Source organism: Nannospalax galili, unplaced genomic scaffold (assembly GCF_000622305.1).
Source record: "Nannospalax galili isolate Female #2095 unplaced genomic scaffold, S.galili_v1.0 scaffold368, whole genome shotgun sequence".
NCBI lineage: Eukaryota > Metazoa > Chordata > Mammalia > Rodentia > Spalacidae > Nannospalax > Nannospalax galili.
Window position 1 is genome coordinate 166425 of NW_008359963.1, and position 19604 is coordinate 186028.

Consider the following 19604-nt stretch of genomic DNA (forward strand, 5'->3'; position numbering starts at 1 on the left):
GAAGGCAAAAAAAAAAAAAAAGAAAGAATATACCTGTCACCAGGCATAGTGGCTTATGCCTTTAATCCCAGCAATCAGGAGGCAGAGGCAGGAGGATCTGAGTTCAAGGTCTGATCTACACAGTGAGTTCTAGGACAGTAAGGGATACATAGGGAGACCCTGCCTCAAAAAGAAGGGAAAAAAAAAAAAAAAGAATATACCTTTCTCTGGATGCTTCATCTGGGATACCTAGGCATATTTCTCGGTCAAACCTTCCTGCACGTCTCAAAGCAGGATCCAGTGAGTCTGGTCGATTAGTAGCTCCAATGACCAGGACTCGAGCTGTAGTTGCCCCGTTATTTAGATCTAGTAAGAACCAGACACAAGGGAGTATTGAACAAGCCACCTGAGGACAATAATGCTTACATAAATCATTTAAACATTAGAAATTATTACATATTTTGATAGACAAATAAATATAAGCATTAAAATGTTCAGCATATAAAAAGTGTGGGTGCTGGAGATGGCTCACTGGTTAGGTACATTTGCTGCTCTTGCCAAGAACCAGACTTCAATTCCCAGCATGGATGCCAGGTAGCTCACACCCACCCCTAATTCTACCTCTAGGGGATCTGACACCCTTTTCTGACTCCTAGGGACATGGCATACATTTAAAAAGATATATGAAGATTAATACTAACTTTCTCTCAGCAATTCATGATCTATTGAGGAATATTAAACTGTATAATTAAGGAAACACTGCATAAGACAAATTTTGAGACGTTTAATTACAATCAGAACAAAACAAGTAAGGTGGAAAGACAAGGGAAGGCATTATGTATTTCAGCTGAGGAAAAAGGAAGACTTGGGGCTGGAGAGATGGCTCAGAGACTAAGAGTACTAGCTGTTCTTGCAGAGGACCCAGGTTCGGTTCCCAGCACCCACATGACAGCTCCAGTTCCAAGGGATCCTATGGCTTCCTCTGACCTCCAAATACACTGTATTAATGGATGCACTTCACATAAATTCAGGCAAAACACATAAACAAAAATTTTAATGTTTGTTTTGATGTTTGTTCTGTACCCCAGGGTGGCCTACAACTCATGGCAATCCTCTTACCTCATCCTCCTATGTACTGGGATTATAATGTACAGCAAGAGCCACCAAATCCAGCTTAAAATGTTCTTGTACACATAAAATGTGATTTCTTTTCTAGTTTGTTTCTGAAAGTCTCCTGAACTCTGTAGCCCAGGTTGGCCTTGAACTTGGGGCAGTCTTCTGATCTCTCAAGTGCAAGGATTACAGGTGTGCCCAGCAACATATGGTATTTCAAAGTAGAAAGAATCTAGTTCTAAAAGTTATGGCTTTATCTCTCTGAATCTATATCTAAATCATCAAACAAATGTGAAAAACAACTTACAGATAGGAAGAAAATAATCAAAATATATTAACAAGAAATTGTTTCCCTATTTTTAAAAATTACTACTTCAAATCAATTGGATTTTTTTTTGCTAGGGATCATACATGATAGGTAATCACTCTACCACTGAGCTATGAACCTAGTTCCAAATCAAGTTTAAAAAGACAATTCATGGGGCTGGAGAGATGGCTCAGAGGTTAAGAACACTGGCTGTTCTTACAGAGGACCTGGATTTGGTCCCCAGCACCCACATGGTGGCTCACAACTGTCTGTGACGCCAGTTCCAGGGGAATCCAAATGTCTTCTTTGACCTCCATAGGCACTGCACACATGTGGGTGGTGCACTTACATACATGCAAGCAAAACATTCATATACATAAAAAAATTTTTTTTTAAATAAACAAATGAAAAGATAAGTCAATAAATGGGCTAAGAGTAAGAAAATGGATTTTGGAGATGATACAAACAGAGAAATAAATATGGAAAGATGCAATCTCAGTAGAAATCAGGGAAAAGCAAATTAAAAATGATCATCAATTTTCAAAAGTAGGTTAGTAAAAGCTTAGATAACTGAAATAACTTTTGGTTGGGCATAGTGGCATACACCTACAATCCCCATCCTCTCCATCAAAAAAGGAAATCTTCATGGAAAGCTATTAGTCATTTCATTTCCCATGAAGATTTAAAATGTATAATCTTCAATCATCAATTTCATTTCTAGTATTTATTACAAAAGACATATACTCTAAACAGGCCCCTTTAAAGATACTTCCTAAAGGTAATTGTAAAGAAAAACAAACAAACTTAAGTATCTATCACTGGTGAGAATGCTTAAATACAAAACAGTAAATCTAAAGAATACTATTAACAGTTAAAAAGTGGTAAAAACGGGGCTGGAAGATCCAGGTTCGAATCCCAGCACCCACACGGCAGCTATCAACTGTCTGTAACTCCAGTCCCAGGGTATCCGAAAGCCTCTTCTGACCTCTGCAGGCATTGCATGACATGGGTGTACTTACCTACATGCAGACAATACACTTATACACATAAAATTAAAAGAAAAAAAAAAGTGGTAAATATAATGCATTAAAATGTCAACCTTTCCAAGACAAGGATAGCCTTAAGGGACAAACAATACATTACAGAACACTGTATTGTACAATCCCAGAATTGTAAAGGACAATATTAGTATATGTGTATATAAGCATTAAAAATAACTACAGGGTTGGGATGATGGCCCAGTCATTGAAATGTTTGCTGCACAAATATAAGGACCTGAGTTTAATCCCCAAAACCCATGTAAAAATTCCAGCAAGGTGGCACCCAATAATTCCAGTGCTGGAGAGGTGGAGACAGGCAAATCCCTGGGGCACACTGGCCAGCCAGCCGAGCCTACTTGGTGAGCACCAGGCCAACTCAACTAATAACAGCTCCTGACCTCTAAACTCCACATTCACGTACACACATATGCATGCACACCTGCACACATGTGTGCACCCACACAATGCTCACATACATATAAATACACACACAAAACCATAAAGATACACTTCCAAATGAATGGGATCTTTTTCACACACACACACACACACACACACACACACACACACACACACATACATCTCATTTTATGATAGTCACTCACTATTCAAATGTTCTATATATTCATGTATGACTTAAATTATCTTAAAAACAAATTATGTTAAACTGACCATCCATGCAGGTTAGGAGCTGGGCTACAATTCTTCTTTCCATATCTTTTGAAGCAACTTCTCTTTTGGGGGTAATAGCATCAATTTCATCAATGAAAACAATACAGGGTGCATTTGACTAGAAATAAAGATATCACGAAGAGATGACTATAAATAAACTCCCTATATTGATGCATAAGGTTTATGTATTCATTAGAATTTTATAGGTAAGGGATTCGTCACCAATGAAATAACCATGAAGAAGGCAGCTCACATTACTCCTGTTATGTTCCAGGAGAACCAAGATGCTGAAAAAAGAAGAGTAAGACACCAGAGAATGCATTGCAGTTTGTGAAACACCTTCTGAGGTCATCCTCACCTACATTTCTAGTTGGAAGTTAGACTGGGCTACATAAGATCCTGTCTCATAAAGCCAAAAAATAAAAGCTTCAAATTAGTCAGGCATGGTGGCGCACGCCTTTAATCCTAGCACTTGGGAGGCAGAGGCAGGCGGATCTTTGTGAGTTCAAGGCCAGCCTGTTCCAGGACAGCAGGGGCTACAAGGAGACACTGTCTCAAAAAGACAAAAAAAAGCTTCAAATTAGAAAATCCAAGTTTATTCAAATATGAGTGTTTCTTATAATATGTCCAAACTTTTGAATCTGCTGTAAGAGGATCTTAAGCACCACAAGCTTGTTTTTTAAATTTTTTCTGTAAAATTTATCATTTTAATCACTTTTAAGTGGACAATTCACTGGCATTAAGTATGTTCACAAAGTTGCCTAATAATCACTACTATTTACCTTCAAACCTTTCCCATTACTGCATACTGAAAGTAGCAGAGGCTTACATGTGTGCTGAGGTACGCAATGCTAGATGAGCACTCGACCACTCTGGCCAGAGGCTTTTTGCAAAGACTACACAGAATAAGGAAGGGTGATCAAGTTTCAGTATTTCAGTGCACATAGAACAGATCTTTGTTTTTTAAAACTTTTATTATATATTTACCTACTTAGTCATTTTTAATTTATTTTAGTGTGTGTATGTGTGGGGCCTGTGGTATGGAGGTCAGAGGACAATTTACAGGAGTTCGTTCTTTCCTTCCACCAAGTAGGTCCTGACTTGGCATCAACTGCCTTTAACCACTGGGCCATCTTACCTTGGAAGTCTTAGATCTTAGTTTTTTATGTACAGAAATAAACTAGATACTAATGTCTGAACTGAATGTTAAGAAGGATTGGGGCTGGAGAAATGGCTCAGTCGTTTAGAGTACCTGCTGTTCTTGAAGAGGACCTGGGTTAGGTTTCCAATACCCACGATTATCCATAACTCTAGTTCCAGGGGATCTGATGCCCTCTTCTAGTCTCTGGGGGCACTGCATGCACATGGTACACTTACAGACATGCAGGCAAAACATTCATACACATTTAAAAAAGGAAAAGAAAAAAGAAAAGAAAAAGAATCAGCTACTTATCACAGTCAAATTCACTGAGGTATGAAGTAATGAATGGTGGCTGCCAGGGACTCGGGGTAGGGGGAGGAATGGGAAGTTGTTAATCAAGAGTTCCTAAGGTGGGTAGTGATAGTGGTTATATAATAACATGATGCAATTAATACTACTGATAAAATGAGCAGATGTGGTGGTTCATGCCAGTAATCCCAGCACTGGCTAAAGGAGGAAGACTGCTTTGATAGGTCAGCCTGGACTACAGTGAGATTCTACCTCAAAAATAACAACGAAAGAGGCTAAAATGGTGAATTTTATGCAACACATTTTACTACAAAAAAGGAAGGTAAAGATTTAATTAAAAATTAAAAATTTAAAGAAAGATATCTAGATTTACAATCTCAGTTGTTCTTACTCAATGGCTAAAACAGTGACATTATACAAAAAGTCAGTCAGCTTGGTTAACACATCTCAAAATCACTTTAAGGGGACAGATCACTGATTCTCTTCCCCATCTTCCTCACGACAATGTTTTGCAAAAGACAATTTATACTTGCTAGAACAGTTACAAAAGAAATTACAAAGAACAAAGGTCTCAGAAAACAAGCACATTATTTTTTGTCAATGAGCTGGAAAACTCAAAGGGAAAAGTAACAATAATCAGAATTCAGCCTAAGGAAAGTTATTGGTTTAGAAAAGAACCATCTGCTCACTTGGATAAGAGAAGAGGTGACCAGGGAATAGGGTGCTATACCATATATTACTAAGCACCTATGGTCAAGCATTGTACTTGCTCAGTACTAGTTTATAGAGGCTTAAACAGAACTAATGACCTAGAAATGCCATTTATCTTCATATCCATATTCATCATTATGCTTACTATAAACAGAGAATTTATGCCTTGTATTCTATAGCTATAGGTGCCAAATTAGTTAAAAGAAAAGGCATATTTTGGAAAAATACACACTGCATTTCTCACCTTTCCCCTGTATCTTCCTGGTGCTGTCAATGCCGTTTTCATTATCAGTCTACCTAGCTAACCTAACTGCTGGCCTCTCCATTCTTCCTTTTTTAAAATGTTTTTCTTATAGCTGCTAAAATACAACTTTTCTGCCAGTTTCACATCAGCTTCTAACAGTTATATTGATCATGTTATTAGCCACTTACATGCTGTGGATGCAAATAAAGACATAAAGTGGTGACACACACCTGCAATGTCAGTACTTGAGTGAAAGCAAGATCTCAAGTTCAAGGTGAGAAAGAAAGACAAAAACTTTTTATTGCTTTTCAATTTTAATCACAGTAACTCATGTCTGCTCAAGTGTGCTTAACGTCATGACTTATATTTATAGGGCTCTTAATGCATGCATGACACAATGTCAAAGGTTTTATAGGACCTCTTGGCTAGCACTTGGGAGACTGAGGCAGGAAGATATGCTTGGCCAGGAGTTCAAGGACAGGCTACATATAACTTAGCACAACCACACCTGAAAAAAAAAAACAAAAAAACTTCTCATTTAAACAACAACCCCATGAGATCTGAGTATTATTATCATTACAGTTTACTATTAGGAACCAGATGCAGAGTGGTGCCTCTTCTCTAACATGGTAAGTGATGGCACCAGACTGGAATCCATCTTTATCAATGAAAATGTAGACATTTAATCACTATACTATGCTAAAGATAAAACTTCAACTGGATCCAAATATCGTCTTCCAAATTTTAATAACAGAAAGTACAAACAGGTATAATTTCTCTCTCTAGTAAATCTTCTTTCCACACCTTCAATTATAGAGAGTTTACCCTTGCATTTTACATTTGCTTTTTTTTTTTTTTTTTTGGTGTTTTTGAGACAGGGTCTTCCTATAGCCCCAGCTGTCCTGGAACTCACTATGTAGACCAGGCTGGCCTTGAACTCACAGAGATCCGCCTGCCTCTGCCTCCCAAGCGCTGGGACTACAGGCGTGTGCCACCACGCCCGGCTTACAGTTGCTTTTATAATTCTAAGTATGACAATTTTCATATTGTCCAGAAGTTTCTTGGTCAAACTTAAGCTAGGCAAACTAAAAGTAAATGAATTATCATAAGGACAATATATTCTGAACATTTAACTATTGGGTATGACAGTCTAAAACTCGTCACTAAATATTTTTATGTCTGGTTTCCAAGGAAGCAGATTATTTACCTAAGAGTCTGAATCATTACATCTACTCTAAATATTAACTACTATGCATGTTTACAAAACAAAGGGGCAACGAATACTAGCATTAGAAAAAGCATGATCCTTAGTAAAAGGCAGTAGCACAAGATGAGCTGGCACAGCTGACAGCAGACTCACCACAGCTTGGTCAAATAAATCTCTGAGCTTCTGCTCAGACTCTCCAGAAACTCCTGACACAATCTCTGGCGCAGCCACTTTCAGAATTGGCAGATCAAGTTCCTGTGTACAAATAAAAGAATGACCAACTATTACAGTTTAACTTTCTACTTTTTTCTTATCCCATCTGTTCCATCAAAATTACAATTTTTTTAAGGGTTGGAGAGGTGGCTCAGTGGTTAAGAGCACTTGCTGCTCTTAAAGAAGACCGGAGTATGGTCCCCAGCAACACATGGCAACCAACAACTGCCTATAACTTGAGTTCAAGATGACTGATGCTGTCCTCTGGCATCCAAGGGCATTGCATGCACATGGGAAACCTACATACATGCAAAATATTCATATACATAAAGTAAAATTTTTTAAAAACAGTCATTTATGGAGGTCAGAGGACAATTAGTGAAGGTCAGCTTTCTCCTTCTACCATGTGAGTTTCAGGATGGAGCTCAGACCAACAGGCTTGGCAGCAAACATCTTTCCTCGCTGAGTCATCTCCCTGGCTACCAAAACACATTTTTTTAATGATCAATTTCCCAAGGAACTTCATCTCTGAGGGTGAGCCCAATAAAAAAAAACACTACTTAAGCCTTCAGACTTACAGCCAGTTGTGGTTACTCACACTTGTAATCCCAGCACTTGGGAAATTGAGACTAGAGGATTGCTTCAAGCTCAAGGCTGCCCGGACTACCAGTTTAAAGCTACATAAAAAAAAAAGAAAACTATGGCCAGGTGTGGTGGTGCACACCTTTAATCCCAGCACTGGGGAGGCAGACGCAGGTGGGTCTCTGTAAGTTTCAGACCAGTCAGGGCTACAAATTCAGACCCTATCTCAAAAAACAAAACAAAACAAAAACAGTGAATTTCCTTTCATAGAGCTTAATCTACTAATAGAATATGCTACTCGTTAAAGTTCCTTGGACAGTTTGCATTTTACCATGAAATAGTTTCTGAAAAATTTGAAGGAGCAAATAAGATTGCTAACTTTCATTTTAGAAACTGTCTTTGTTACAAAAGGGGCATGGGTAGTGTGTGGTTGATACAAGGTAGCACTATGTGGGTTGTGGTTGATACAAGGTTAGCACTATGTAGCCCTGGCTCCCTTCAAACCTGTATTCTTCCTGCCTTAGTCCCTCCAAATGCTGAAATTATAGGTATGCACAATCACACCTGACTAAGTAGTCTTTCATAACTGCTTTAGAAGGGCATTTTAACAACAGGAAATTTAAATTTAGCTCTAAGAAAAACAGTATTATCCGGAGTCTCCATGTGTTACTGCTCTTAAGAACTACTGGGGTAAAGGTAAAGAGAACTAAAATGTACACTTAATGTTCTGAGAGCTGTTATATAGTTATATTATTTTGCTTCAGACCTAGACACAATAATTACATTCATTAAAAAAAAACAAAAACTGGGGCTGGAAAGTTGGCTCAGCAGTTAAGAGCACCGACTGCTCTTGCAGAGGACCTGGTTTGATTCCCAGCACCCACATGGCAGCTATGAACCATCCTTAACTCCAGTTCCAAGGGAATCTGAAGCCCTCTTCTGCACGATACGGTCACACTCACATACATGCTGGCAATATACTCGTACACATAAAATAAAATAATAAAAAAAAAGAAACCCCAAAAAACAAAAACCCAAAAACTAACAAAGCCCTCCCAGCACTAGGGAGACAGAGACAGGTGGATCTCTGTGAGATCAAGGACAGCCTGGTCTATATAGCAAGAATCAGGCCAGCTGAGGCTACATGGAGTCTCTATCTCAAGACACCCCACCCCCAAAATATAACATCAACAAAACAAACCAAAACACCAGCCTTACCCCAGCAATTGCATGTGCAAGCAATGTCTTCCCACAGCCTGGTGGCCCATGTAGGAGAACTCCACGAGGGGGCACTACACCTAGATGGTGGTACACTTCTGGGTGACGCATGTGTATGAGCATCTTGCAGATTTCCTACCAGGGAATGAGCATAAAAGATGTCTTCCTTAGCCCAAGACAGAAACACTCAAAGCAGAATGAACTGTCCTATTTTTTAGAACAGCAAGACAGAGCAGACAGAACAGTGGCTTTAGACTCAAGCCTGAGCTTGAATTCTAGCTATGATACCTACTGTGTAACTTCAGCAATAAAATCTCTGCACTGCTACTTCCTAAGCTGTAAAAATGTCTACTTCATTGTAGGAGGACATGCAGCCTGAACAACCAGCGCATCCAAAAACATCCGGCTGAGGCAAACCTGTGTTCTGCCAAAAGACATAGAGACGGCTGACGCGAAAATGGCCTGATACAGCCAGCCAATGAGGAACAGACACAACCTATCATTGGACCAATGGGACACCGGGAGGGGGGATATAAGGGAGCCCCGTATCCGCAATAAATGAGTCTGCAGCTGCTCGCACTGCCTGCTTCTCACCTGACTCCCAGTGTCTGCGCCAACTCTCCCCCACCCAAGGGGTGCTCAAGGGTCCCCACAACACTTCATAAAATATAGTAAGCGACTATCAAAATAACCAGAATGAAGTAAAAATAAACAGCAGCCATTATCATTAGCACTGTTAGAACAACATTACTCATGAAGCATTTATCTCACGCACACCAGAACTATAAAGGTGAAAAGACTAAGGATAGTACACTTCTTTTCTCTCTCAATACCCTAAAGTGTCAGGTTTGGCCATCTTGCCTTCCCAGTCTTGTTTTTTACACTCATTTCACATTAGAAATAAAGAAGTAGGCTCTGTTTGTGTAAGTGATTAACAATATATCCATTTCAAGTAAAATTCTCAAATTGGCACTAACTTTTAAAGTTGCATCACTGCCTCCAACATCTTCAAACTTCACACTGGAGATCTGTAATTCTAGCCCTCTGGCTTTAGCTAGTAAACAACAAAAGAGGTGAAAAGATCAGTGATTCTATATAAACTCATAATTAAAGCTCTGTTAGAAAAGATTAGATAAGAAGTGTTTTTAAGCAAGCACTTCTGCACTCAAATAGATCTCAAGCAAAACAACTTAGAGCTCCCAAAGCAAACACGACCATTGCTGTCCATGTCTCACCTTTCTTTTGCAGAATATCTTCTATTTCTCCATCAACTTCTTGAAGATCCTCTTTCTTCCTCTTCTTTCCTTTGCCCTTCGGTCCACCTTTCTGTTTTTTATCACTTTCCAGAAGAGAAGAATCTTTTAAATTCTGGAAAAAATACAAAAATACGCTACATTTCAAATTACAATGTTAATAGGTGGTTTTCAAAGATAGGCATTATACCACAAAATCCGTTTGGCTGTAGCACTACTGAACATTCTCAACTTTTTTCCTAAAGGATGCTGTCTGCTGGAATTGGCCTTTCTTCCTGAAACTTTAAATCTTAATATTTGGTAAGTTTCTTTCCCGGAGAGCTAATTAACCAGTAACATTCAATCTCTTCTTCACACTCCCAGAACACTGTATTTAGGCTACTATAACCTGTTTTCTATGTAAATGATTGTCTATATTTCTTTCCTGAGCTGAACTCTATTTAGGGCACTGATACCACTTTTTAATACCAATTTTTGTTTATTTTTTGAGACAGGTCTCTCACTATGTAGCCCTCAATGGCCTAGAACTCCCTCTGTAGACAATGCTGGCCTTGAACTCACAGAGCTCTTCCTGCCTCTGTTGGATTTAAGGTGAGTGGCTACCACCCGTAGCTCTAATATCATCTTTTACTTCTCAATGATCCTTCTCATAGTTGGTGCCTCACAAAGATGGTGTTCATTTGGTATTTTATGATTCACTGCATTAAATATACTATAGAGCTGCTTTGACAAGCTAAAGAAAAAAAAAAGATGCAACTCAAGTAAACATCAGGTTCAAATGCAACTCAAAGAAACATAGCAATGTTCTCCATAGATGGATGATTAAGGCTTGAAGCAAAGATGTTTGGAAAAGGCCTTCTAATAAAGCGAAAGGAAAGCCAACTGGAAGAAAGATTAAGAAGAGTTCAAGGTCATCCTTAGCTAAATAGCAATTTGAAGGTCAAAAGGCACTATGTGAGACCCTGTCTCAAAATACAAAATCAAAAACAGGGTATGGGTAAGTAACTCAGTCAATAAAGTGTTTGCCATGCAAGTATGAGGACCTGAGTTAAGATCCCCAGTGCCCACATGAAAGCTGAGTGTAATCCCAGTGCTGGGTAGTCAAAACAGGAGGATCCCTGAGATTAGCTGGCCAACCAGTATAGCTTAATCAGAAAGCCCCAGATTCAGGGAGAGCCCCTCCTCCAAAAAGAAGGTGGAGGGCAATCGAGGAAGACACTGGACATTGATCTCTGGCCTCCACATGCACATTTACCCTCACACAAGTGTGCCTACACACAAAAACAGAGGCCAGAGAGAATGCTCAATGGTTAGGAACACTTGCTGCTTTTGCAGAGGGTGCAGGTTTAGATTCCAGTACCCACATGGCAGCTCACAACTACCTGTTAACTCCAGTTCCAATAATCTGACTTGCTCTTCTGGCCTCCACAGGCCCTATGTACATGTGGTATACTTATATACATGCAGGCAACACTTAACATACATATATATTCCAGTAGCCACACTTAAATGTGAAAAATCCATAAAATTCATTTAATAATCTATCCTTTCTTGGATGCTATTGAACCCAGGACCTCACATACATTAAACATTGAACATATCCATTAGGCCCCACTCCTCAGCCAATAATCTATTTTAATTAACTAGGTACATCCAAACATTCTCATTTCAACATATAATTAATATAAAAGTTACTAATAGCCAGGCGTGGTGGCACACACCTTTAATCCCAGCATTTGGGAGGCAGAGGCAGATGGATCTTTGTGAGTTTGAGGCCAGCCTCGTCTACATAGTGAGTTCCAGGACAGCTGGGGCTACAGGGAGACTCTGTCTCAAAAAGACCAAAAAACAAAAAAAAGTTACTAATGAGCTGGTTGTAGTGGTACACATATACAATCCCAGCACTCAGGAGACAGAAGCAAGAAGTTGTCTCTAGTTTAAGGCCACCATGGTCCACAGAACAAGTTCCAGGTCAGCCAAGAACATAGAAAGAGATTCTGCCTGAAAACAAGTTACTAATGAAATGTTTTATATTCTGTGCTTTTTAGTTAATTCTTCAAACTCTAAAGTATACTTAAAATTTATAGAACATCTCAATTTGAACACAAAATTTTCATGGAATGTACTGGAATTGTATTCAGAGTTTGCAAAATTTATACCTGAAAAAGTAGATTTCCATATCTAGTTGTTTCAAATACATGCAGGTTTAAAAACAATAACAAACAAACAAAAAAAAGAACCAGAGCCGGGCTTGGTGGTGCATGCCTTTAATCCCAGCTTGCAGAAGCAGAGGCAGGCAGATCTCTGTGAGTTTAAGGCCAGCCTGGTCTACATAGTGAGTTCTGGGCCAGCTGAGGCTACAGGAGACCCTGTCTCCAAAGAGAAGTGATTGGATTATGAGGGTACTAACTTCATATAGGAACGATCGATTAATGAGTTCATAGCTGAATGGCTATTAGGAGGTAGGACCAAGTTGGAAGTAAAATGTCAGTGGAGGTGGGGGGGATGTCCTTGAGGAAACCTGAATCTGTGGTCTCTTCCTGTCACTACTGCTTGGCTCAGTGAGGTAAGTGACTCCACTCTACTATGCTCATTCACCATGATGTTCGGCCTCACCCCAGGCCTAGAAGAATGTAACCAGTTTACCATGGGCTACAATATCTGAAATTCTGCCAAATAAATCCTTCATCCTTTAAATTGTTTCTCTTGGGCATTTCTCACTGCAATGAAAAGTCTAATGCAAATGGCAATAATCCAACAATTCATAAAACAGTATTTCTATGTGAAGAATAAACCAGACTAACAAGACACTTCATTTTGAAGTCTATTCAATGGTTAACACAATAAAGACAACGTTGGATTAGGATAAAATAGTAGAAAGTGATCAAAGTTTTTATATATTTCAAAGTGTCTATGATGATTTTTTTGTAAAACTTAAGTATATACCTGATACTACATTCAACACAAAGATTGTAATGTACTCCAACTACATGGAGCTAAATTAGCACTATGAAAATACCTGTATTTCGGATACTGGCTTCTTACGGTTGCTTTTGACATCTGATAGGTCCAAGAAAAAACTGTCTCTTGCTTCATCTAGGGTTTTGTCAATAAACCATCCACCCTCAGACTCTCTGGCAGGGGTCTTCAAAGGAATGGAGTCTGTTTTAGAAGTCAGCAATGGCGCTGAAGAGGTGGCTCCTCTCTGCTCCAACTCCGGAGTATTTGAAATAGAATCAGAGTTTCCTTTCCGATATAAAGAGAGCAGGGAACTGTTCATGTGATTTGCTGACTGGTAGAAACATGGTATTAGTGTAAGTTACTCAACAATTATTAAGTTTCATTACCTATCCTAACAAGTTTTGTGTATTTTGCTTTCAACAACTTCTCTCACAACATTTAGTCAGAAGACATAAGCATTCACAATAAAATAACTCCCAAATAAGCTTCTACCATTTAAAACGATGCACCACTACAACCATTCTCTGTCAACAGAGGGTTAATTCATAACTGATGATCAAATAAAATCATGAAGCATGTATGAAAAGGAACAAGTAATCTGTGAGTCATTACCATAGCATCAATTCAAAACTGGATCAAATATCACTTTGTTAATAAATTCAAAACCTCATTTACCAAATGGGAAAAATCTAGAGAAGCAAGCTATAAGTAACTTGGCACATTATTGCCATATCTCTTTAGTTAAGCCAAGTCATCAGTAATGCTACTTCTTGGCAGAAATTATAGCCTCTTTTCTCTCTTTATTTGAGACAGTGTCTCATTATACAGCCCAGGCTAACCTGGAACTTGCTATGTAGACCAGACTGGCCTTAGAAGTCAGAGATCTGAGGCCAGGTGTGATAGCACATACCTTTAATCCTAGCACTTGGGAGGCAGAGGCAGGTAGATCTCTGTGACTTCAAGGCCAGCCTGGTCTATATAGTGAGTTCCAAGACAGCTGGGGCTACAGGGAGACCCTGTCTCAAAAACAAAAATATCAGAGATCTACCTGCCTCTGCCTCCTACTGTACTGGAATTAAAAGGTGTGCACCACCACTCCACTAGTTTCCTTATTATTGTTACTTATCTTTACATTCCTGTGTGCTCTTAGTTTTTATTCTTTTCCCTTATACAACTGGGCATACAAACATAAATACTGGGAGGATGATTAAACCACCAGCAGTGTGACTAGGAAGCATTCAATTATGTACTGATAAAGATGGACAAGGTTTCTCATTCTATTTGTGACATTTTTTCTAAGAGAGGATCATGATTACAAAAAAAAAAAAAAAGTCAGGGGCTAGAGAGATGGCCCAGTGATTGGGAGCATTCATTGGCTGCTCTTACAGAGAACCAGAGTTCAATTCCCAGCACCCACATGGCAGCTAACAATGGTCTGTAACTCCAGTTCCAGGGGATCCGATACCCTCTTCTGACTTGTGTGGACATTGCACCACATGGTGTACTTACACACATGCAGGTAAAACACTCATGCACATAAATTGAAAAAATATATATATATCAAAAAAGGAAAAAACTGAAAATCAAAGTGGGCTCATTAAATGTTTGGCTTACCTGCGGATCTGTGTAATCTTCCACATCTGAATCATCATCAGAATAGCTTTCAGTATACCTCAGTTTAAAAAAAAACGAAAAAAATTTTAATGTGTTTCCCCTGTACCCCCAAAATTACTACCCCAAACAAGCAAATATATTAAGGTAAAACATTATGGTGGTTAAGAGCCCAAGAGTTAAGTTCAAGGGAGAGATGGATTGGCAGTTAAGAGTACTTGTTGCTTTTCCAAAGGACCCAGCACTCAGGTCAGGTGGCTTATAGCCACCTGTAACTCTAGCTCACAAGGATTTAATGCCTTCTTCTGGCCTCCATGGGCACAAACACACACACGCACTCTCTCTCTCTCTCTCTCTGGAGAGATGGCTCAACAGTTAAGAACACTGGCTGCTCTTGCAAAGGACCCAGGTTCAATTCCTAGCACCCACATGGTGGCTAACAACTGCCTATAACTTCAGTTCCAGGGGATCTGATGCCCTCTTCTGTCCTTTGTGGGCCCTGCATGCATGTGGTACACATAAACTCATGTAAACAAACAAATAACTATGCTTAAAAATAAGCAAAAATAGCCAGGCATGGTGTCACATGCCTTTAATCCCAGCACTCAGGAGGCAGAGGCAGGCCGATCTCTGTGAGTTCGAGGCCAGCCTGATCTACAGAGCAAGTTCCAGGCAGCTGGAGCTACAGGAAGACCCTGTCTCAAAAACACCAAAAAAATAAATAAATAAACAAAAACGAAAAACTCTCAGCAAAACTAGGAATATTCATCAATTTCACAAAGGACACCTACTAAAACTTGTAGCTATCATTATACCTAAGCTGAAGTACTGTCTGAAAGAATGATCACACCAAATGTGTAGAACATACAGAATTCTCACAAACTGCAAAAGGGCATCAACACTTTAATTAAAAATTTTTGTCATAGCTGGGCGTGGTGGTACACTCCTTTAATCCCAGCACTCGGGAGGCAGAGGCAGGCGGATCTCTGTGAGTTCGAGGCCAGCTGGGGCTACAGGGAGACCCTGTCTCAAAATGCCAAAAAAAAAAAAATTTTGTCATAATCATAGTCACCAATAAAAAACCAAAACTATAAGAGGAGGGTCAACTCAGAGGAAACATCTCATCCATGCTTCCAAGTGAAGCCAGCCATGGTCGAGAAGGACTTTTGACTTATCTTCACATGGAACTGGTAAATGAAAGGAGCCAGAGGCTCCTCCCAAACCCATGTGACCCCTCAGGAACAGATCCTCTAATGATCTTAAGTGTGAAAATGAACAGATTTATTTGGGCCAACTGTATGGTCTTAAACACCCGAAAGGAAAGTGTAACCAAAGAGTAAAGTCATCAGTATATTTCTTTATGAGTTCAAGGGGTTACACTTCTCAGACATTAGGCTTAAGTCTATATGAAAAGTTATTTAGACAATTATTTCTCATTGATAATTTTGTTCTGAATCAGAAAGTGCTGCTCAGATGTAAGACTTCAAATCTTGGTCTGCAATACTATAGTGCCCACCTGTAGCGAAGGGAGACAACCAGCTATAGTTCTAAAATGATGGGTAAATTTGTTTTCTTCCCCTATCTGGAAGCCTTTGAGAGAGAACTGAAACTGATTCTAACCACTCCAACAGCTATCAAAATGCCTGAAGGCAAATCCTGAATCCATCACTCTAGAGTCCAGCCTTGGAAGACAAAGAAAAACGAGGAAGAACCCAAGAGAGGGATGCTTTGGGAAGCTCTCGTCAAGAAATTCTAATGTATTCTCACATGAACATTTGAAAATTGCCCTGCAATTTCTAGTTCCCTGTCTAGAACTTGTAATGCTAATAACTCTGGCCTTTACTTCTCCTTCACATCTCCTATTCACTAGTCAAGGACTTTCTTTTCCCCCTACAGATAAGAGTTATGCAATTTGGGAGTCTTTTGGATAGACCCACTGAAGGGGTACCCCAACTGCCTTACCCTGCATCCCTGTTCAGCATGGACGAAGCCAGAGCAGTCTGCATCCCGATTCCCTATCCACAAGTTGAGTAATCTCTTCAGAGGATGGTGTGGTAAGAATAGGAGGTAGGAATTGGCTAGGCAGTTATGGTAAAAAGACCCCAAAGAAAAGTAGCCAGTTTCTTAGCTAAAAGTCAAAATGTACTTGGCCCGCTTAGCAACATACTCCATTCTAAAGGTCAAAAAATGTTGAAAGTATTTGGGAGATCTTATCTAATCCTTAAAAGATTTTAGGGTTACCTCTTCAGTGGGGGAATGTTAGAGTAGCAAAAAGCCCCATATTAAAAAGAGAAGAAAGAGTACATGAAGTTATCAGAAAAAAGTGATGGGGCGATATGGGAGGAGTTGGAGGGGAGGGACTGGGCATGGATTTGATCAAAACACCTTATATGCTTATATGCCTGTATGAAATTCTCAATTATTTTTTTTAAAAACCCACAAACTATTAACGCATACAACATTGATAAATATAAAAATCATGCTAGGGCAAGGCATCCAGATTTTTAAAAGTATATATTTATGATTCCAGAAATGCAATCTTTTTTTTTTTTTGAGAATCTTCCTGTAGCCCCAGCTGGCCTGGAACTCACTATGTAGATCAGGCTGGCCTCGAACTCAGGAGATCCACCTGCTTCTGCCTCCAGAATGCTAGGATTAAAGCCATGCGTCATCAATGCCCAAATGCAATCTTAAAGAGTCAGAAAGCTAGAGCTGGAGAGATTGCTCTGTGGTTAAGCACATTGGCTGCTCTTGTAGAGGACCCGGATTCAGTTCCCAGCACCCACATTGCAGCTAACAACCATCTATAACTCCAGTTCCAGCAGATCTGACACCCTCTTCTGACCTTCACAGACACTGCATGACATGGGTGCACTTACATACAGGCAGTAATACACTTTATACACATAAAATTAAAATGATAAAATATACTTAAAAAATGTCAGAAAGCAAGTCAAAGGCTACCTGAAAATGGGGATGCAGGAAGAAATGAACTGTGAAGGGAAACAAGTTTCGGGTTTGACGGAAATGTTCAGCATGTTGGTATGGTGATGGTTTAAGGAGTAAACACAAATGTCAAAACTAAACAAATTGTATACTTCATACAGCTTATTCTATGTCAATTATAACTCAGTAAGTTTGGTGGGGGGGGGGAGAGGGAGCAGTTGTGCACACACACACACACACACACACACACACACACAGGCACATGCCAGAGCCTTGGGCATGCTAAGCAAGCATTACTGATGAGTTATGTGCCAAATCATGCTATTAAAGAACAAAATTAATCAGTACCTTTAACCTATCTGGCATTATGTTAAGGAAAAGAAAAGCAAAAGATGATGAGACAGCTTTATTGGTAATACAAAAAAGTAAAGCAATTTCAATGTCAGATGACACAGTAAATTCCTATACCCAGACACTAAGGAAATACTAACAAGGGGGTTTAAGAAGGCCTAAGAAAGGCAATCACATCTCAACTGACTTTTGAAGGCTGTGTGAGATTTGTGAGATGGAAATTAATATACTCAAAGTTACTGAAAACCACAGTAAAAAATGACTTTAGGCCAGGCATGGTAGCATACACTTTAATCACAGCACTTGGGAGGCAGAACCGGGCTGATTTCTGTGAATTTCAGGCCAGCTAGGGCTACAGAGTGAGACACTGTCTAAAAAAACTGTTTGGGGAACAGAGAGCATTCAATATGGCTGGAAGAAAAGGTTGGAGTTAAGGTAAAGACAATATTTAAGTATAACTGCAATTGGCAATAAAAAGTCACTGAAAGTTTTATATACATGAATGTGACTTTAGGGAGAAATACTTTGTAATACTTACTCATCCTCTTCATCTTGTCTTGCTCTTTTTGTCAGATGTTTGTCTTCTAATTCTGTCAATTTCTTAAGTTCTTTCTCATGACTAATTATGTTAAATACTGAAACAATAAACAAAATGCCATGAGCTAAACAGTTCTTTCTCTAACTGCTGATAATTCAGTTCAAATACTGACTCACTTTTTTCTACCTGAATCCTAAATGCATTTCTTTTTCTTCGACCATAATCTATACTGAAAAGGAAAAAAAAAAATCTTAGCACAAAGGTCTCCACAAACATCTTTCCATTAAACTTATACATTATATTGGTAAATTGTCATGTGCTGTTTTCTTTTGTTGAGAAAAGACCAAGATCGACTCCTCCCCCATCTCAAGCAATATTATCTTACATATCTTCCAAAACCCTTTGTCCTGGGATGATTGGCCCCTTGACCCCGTAACAGAGAGGAAGAACAGCAAAAAGCTAAGGATTTAAAATCATTGTCCCCTTCAGAACAGATAGAAGGTATACCATTTCCAATCAGAGGTTACTACTGTTTATAGTATGGTATAAAACTGCCTGTGGCAGAACAAGCAGTCAAAAGCTCATCTGTGGAAAGGATGCTCTGCCCAGAAATCTCTCAGTTAAGAACTCAAGTACAACTGTTTAAGGTCTTCCCCCCAGCTGTTTCTGCTGGATGTTTTAAGCGCACAATTTGATGACACTGTTATTTGTTCTTTTACTTTTGTTTCCTACATGTGTAATAAACAGACATTCAAAACCAAAACAATGGCTATTTTAGATCATTCCCCTCTACAGATAGAACTCAATCTAAGTCACAAATTTGTACAAGTACTTAATTATGTCAGTGTTTTCATTAGCCATAAACCTCAAACAACTTCTGAATTTATTTTTTGTCTTGCTATCTCACCAGCCCAACTTCTGAATTTATATTTCTATTACTATTTCTCCTCTTTTTAAAAAGATTTATAGAGTCAGGGTCTTCCTATGAAACCTGACACTTGTACTCAATCCTCCTGCCTCAGTCTCAGAACTGGAATTGCAGAGGTATAGCACCACACCCATCTTTCTTTTTTAGTAGATCTGATTATTTCAAACATGCTTATTTTGAAATAAAGTAACACATACATACCCATATATTCTTTATCTACATTTTCAAACTGTTAACGTTTTGTCACATTTACTTTATTTCTTTCTGTTTTCGGAGATAA

General features: G+C 39.1%; 1 protein-coding gene across 3 annotated transcripts in view; it reads right to left on the reverse strand.

The window, feature by feature from the left end:
- The window catches only part of Nvl (nuclear VCP like), a 78441-nt gene that overhangs the window by 52429 nt on the left and 6408 nt on the right, over nt 1-19604 (reverse strand). The window contains exons 2-11 of one of the 3 annotated variants that reach the window (XM_029559007.1): nt 18573-18620; nt 18397-18493; nt 14565-14622; nt 13009-13281; nt 9972-10104; nt 9714-9790; nt 8737-8871; nt 6877-6978; nt 3112-3229; nt 201-345 (exon numbers count right to left, since the gene is read on the reverse strand). In XM_029559007.1, the coding sequence (XP_029414867.1) occupies nt 201-345; nt 3112-3229; nt 6877-6978; nt 8737-8871; nt 9714-9790; nt 9972-10104; nt 13009-13281; nt 14565-14622; nt 18397-18493; nt 18573-18620 (1186 nt within the window). Of the gene's footprint in view, nt 1-200; nt 346-3111; nt 3230-6876; nt 6979-8736; nt 8872-9713; nt 9791-9971; nt 10105-13008; nt 13282-14564; nt 14623-18396; nt 18494-18572; nt 18626-19604 lie in introns of all 3 variants that reach the window. The other 2 variants (XM_008823714.3, XM_029559008.1) reach the window with 2 other exon arrangements.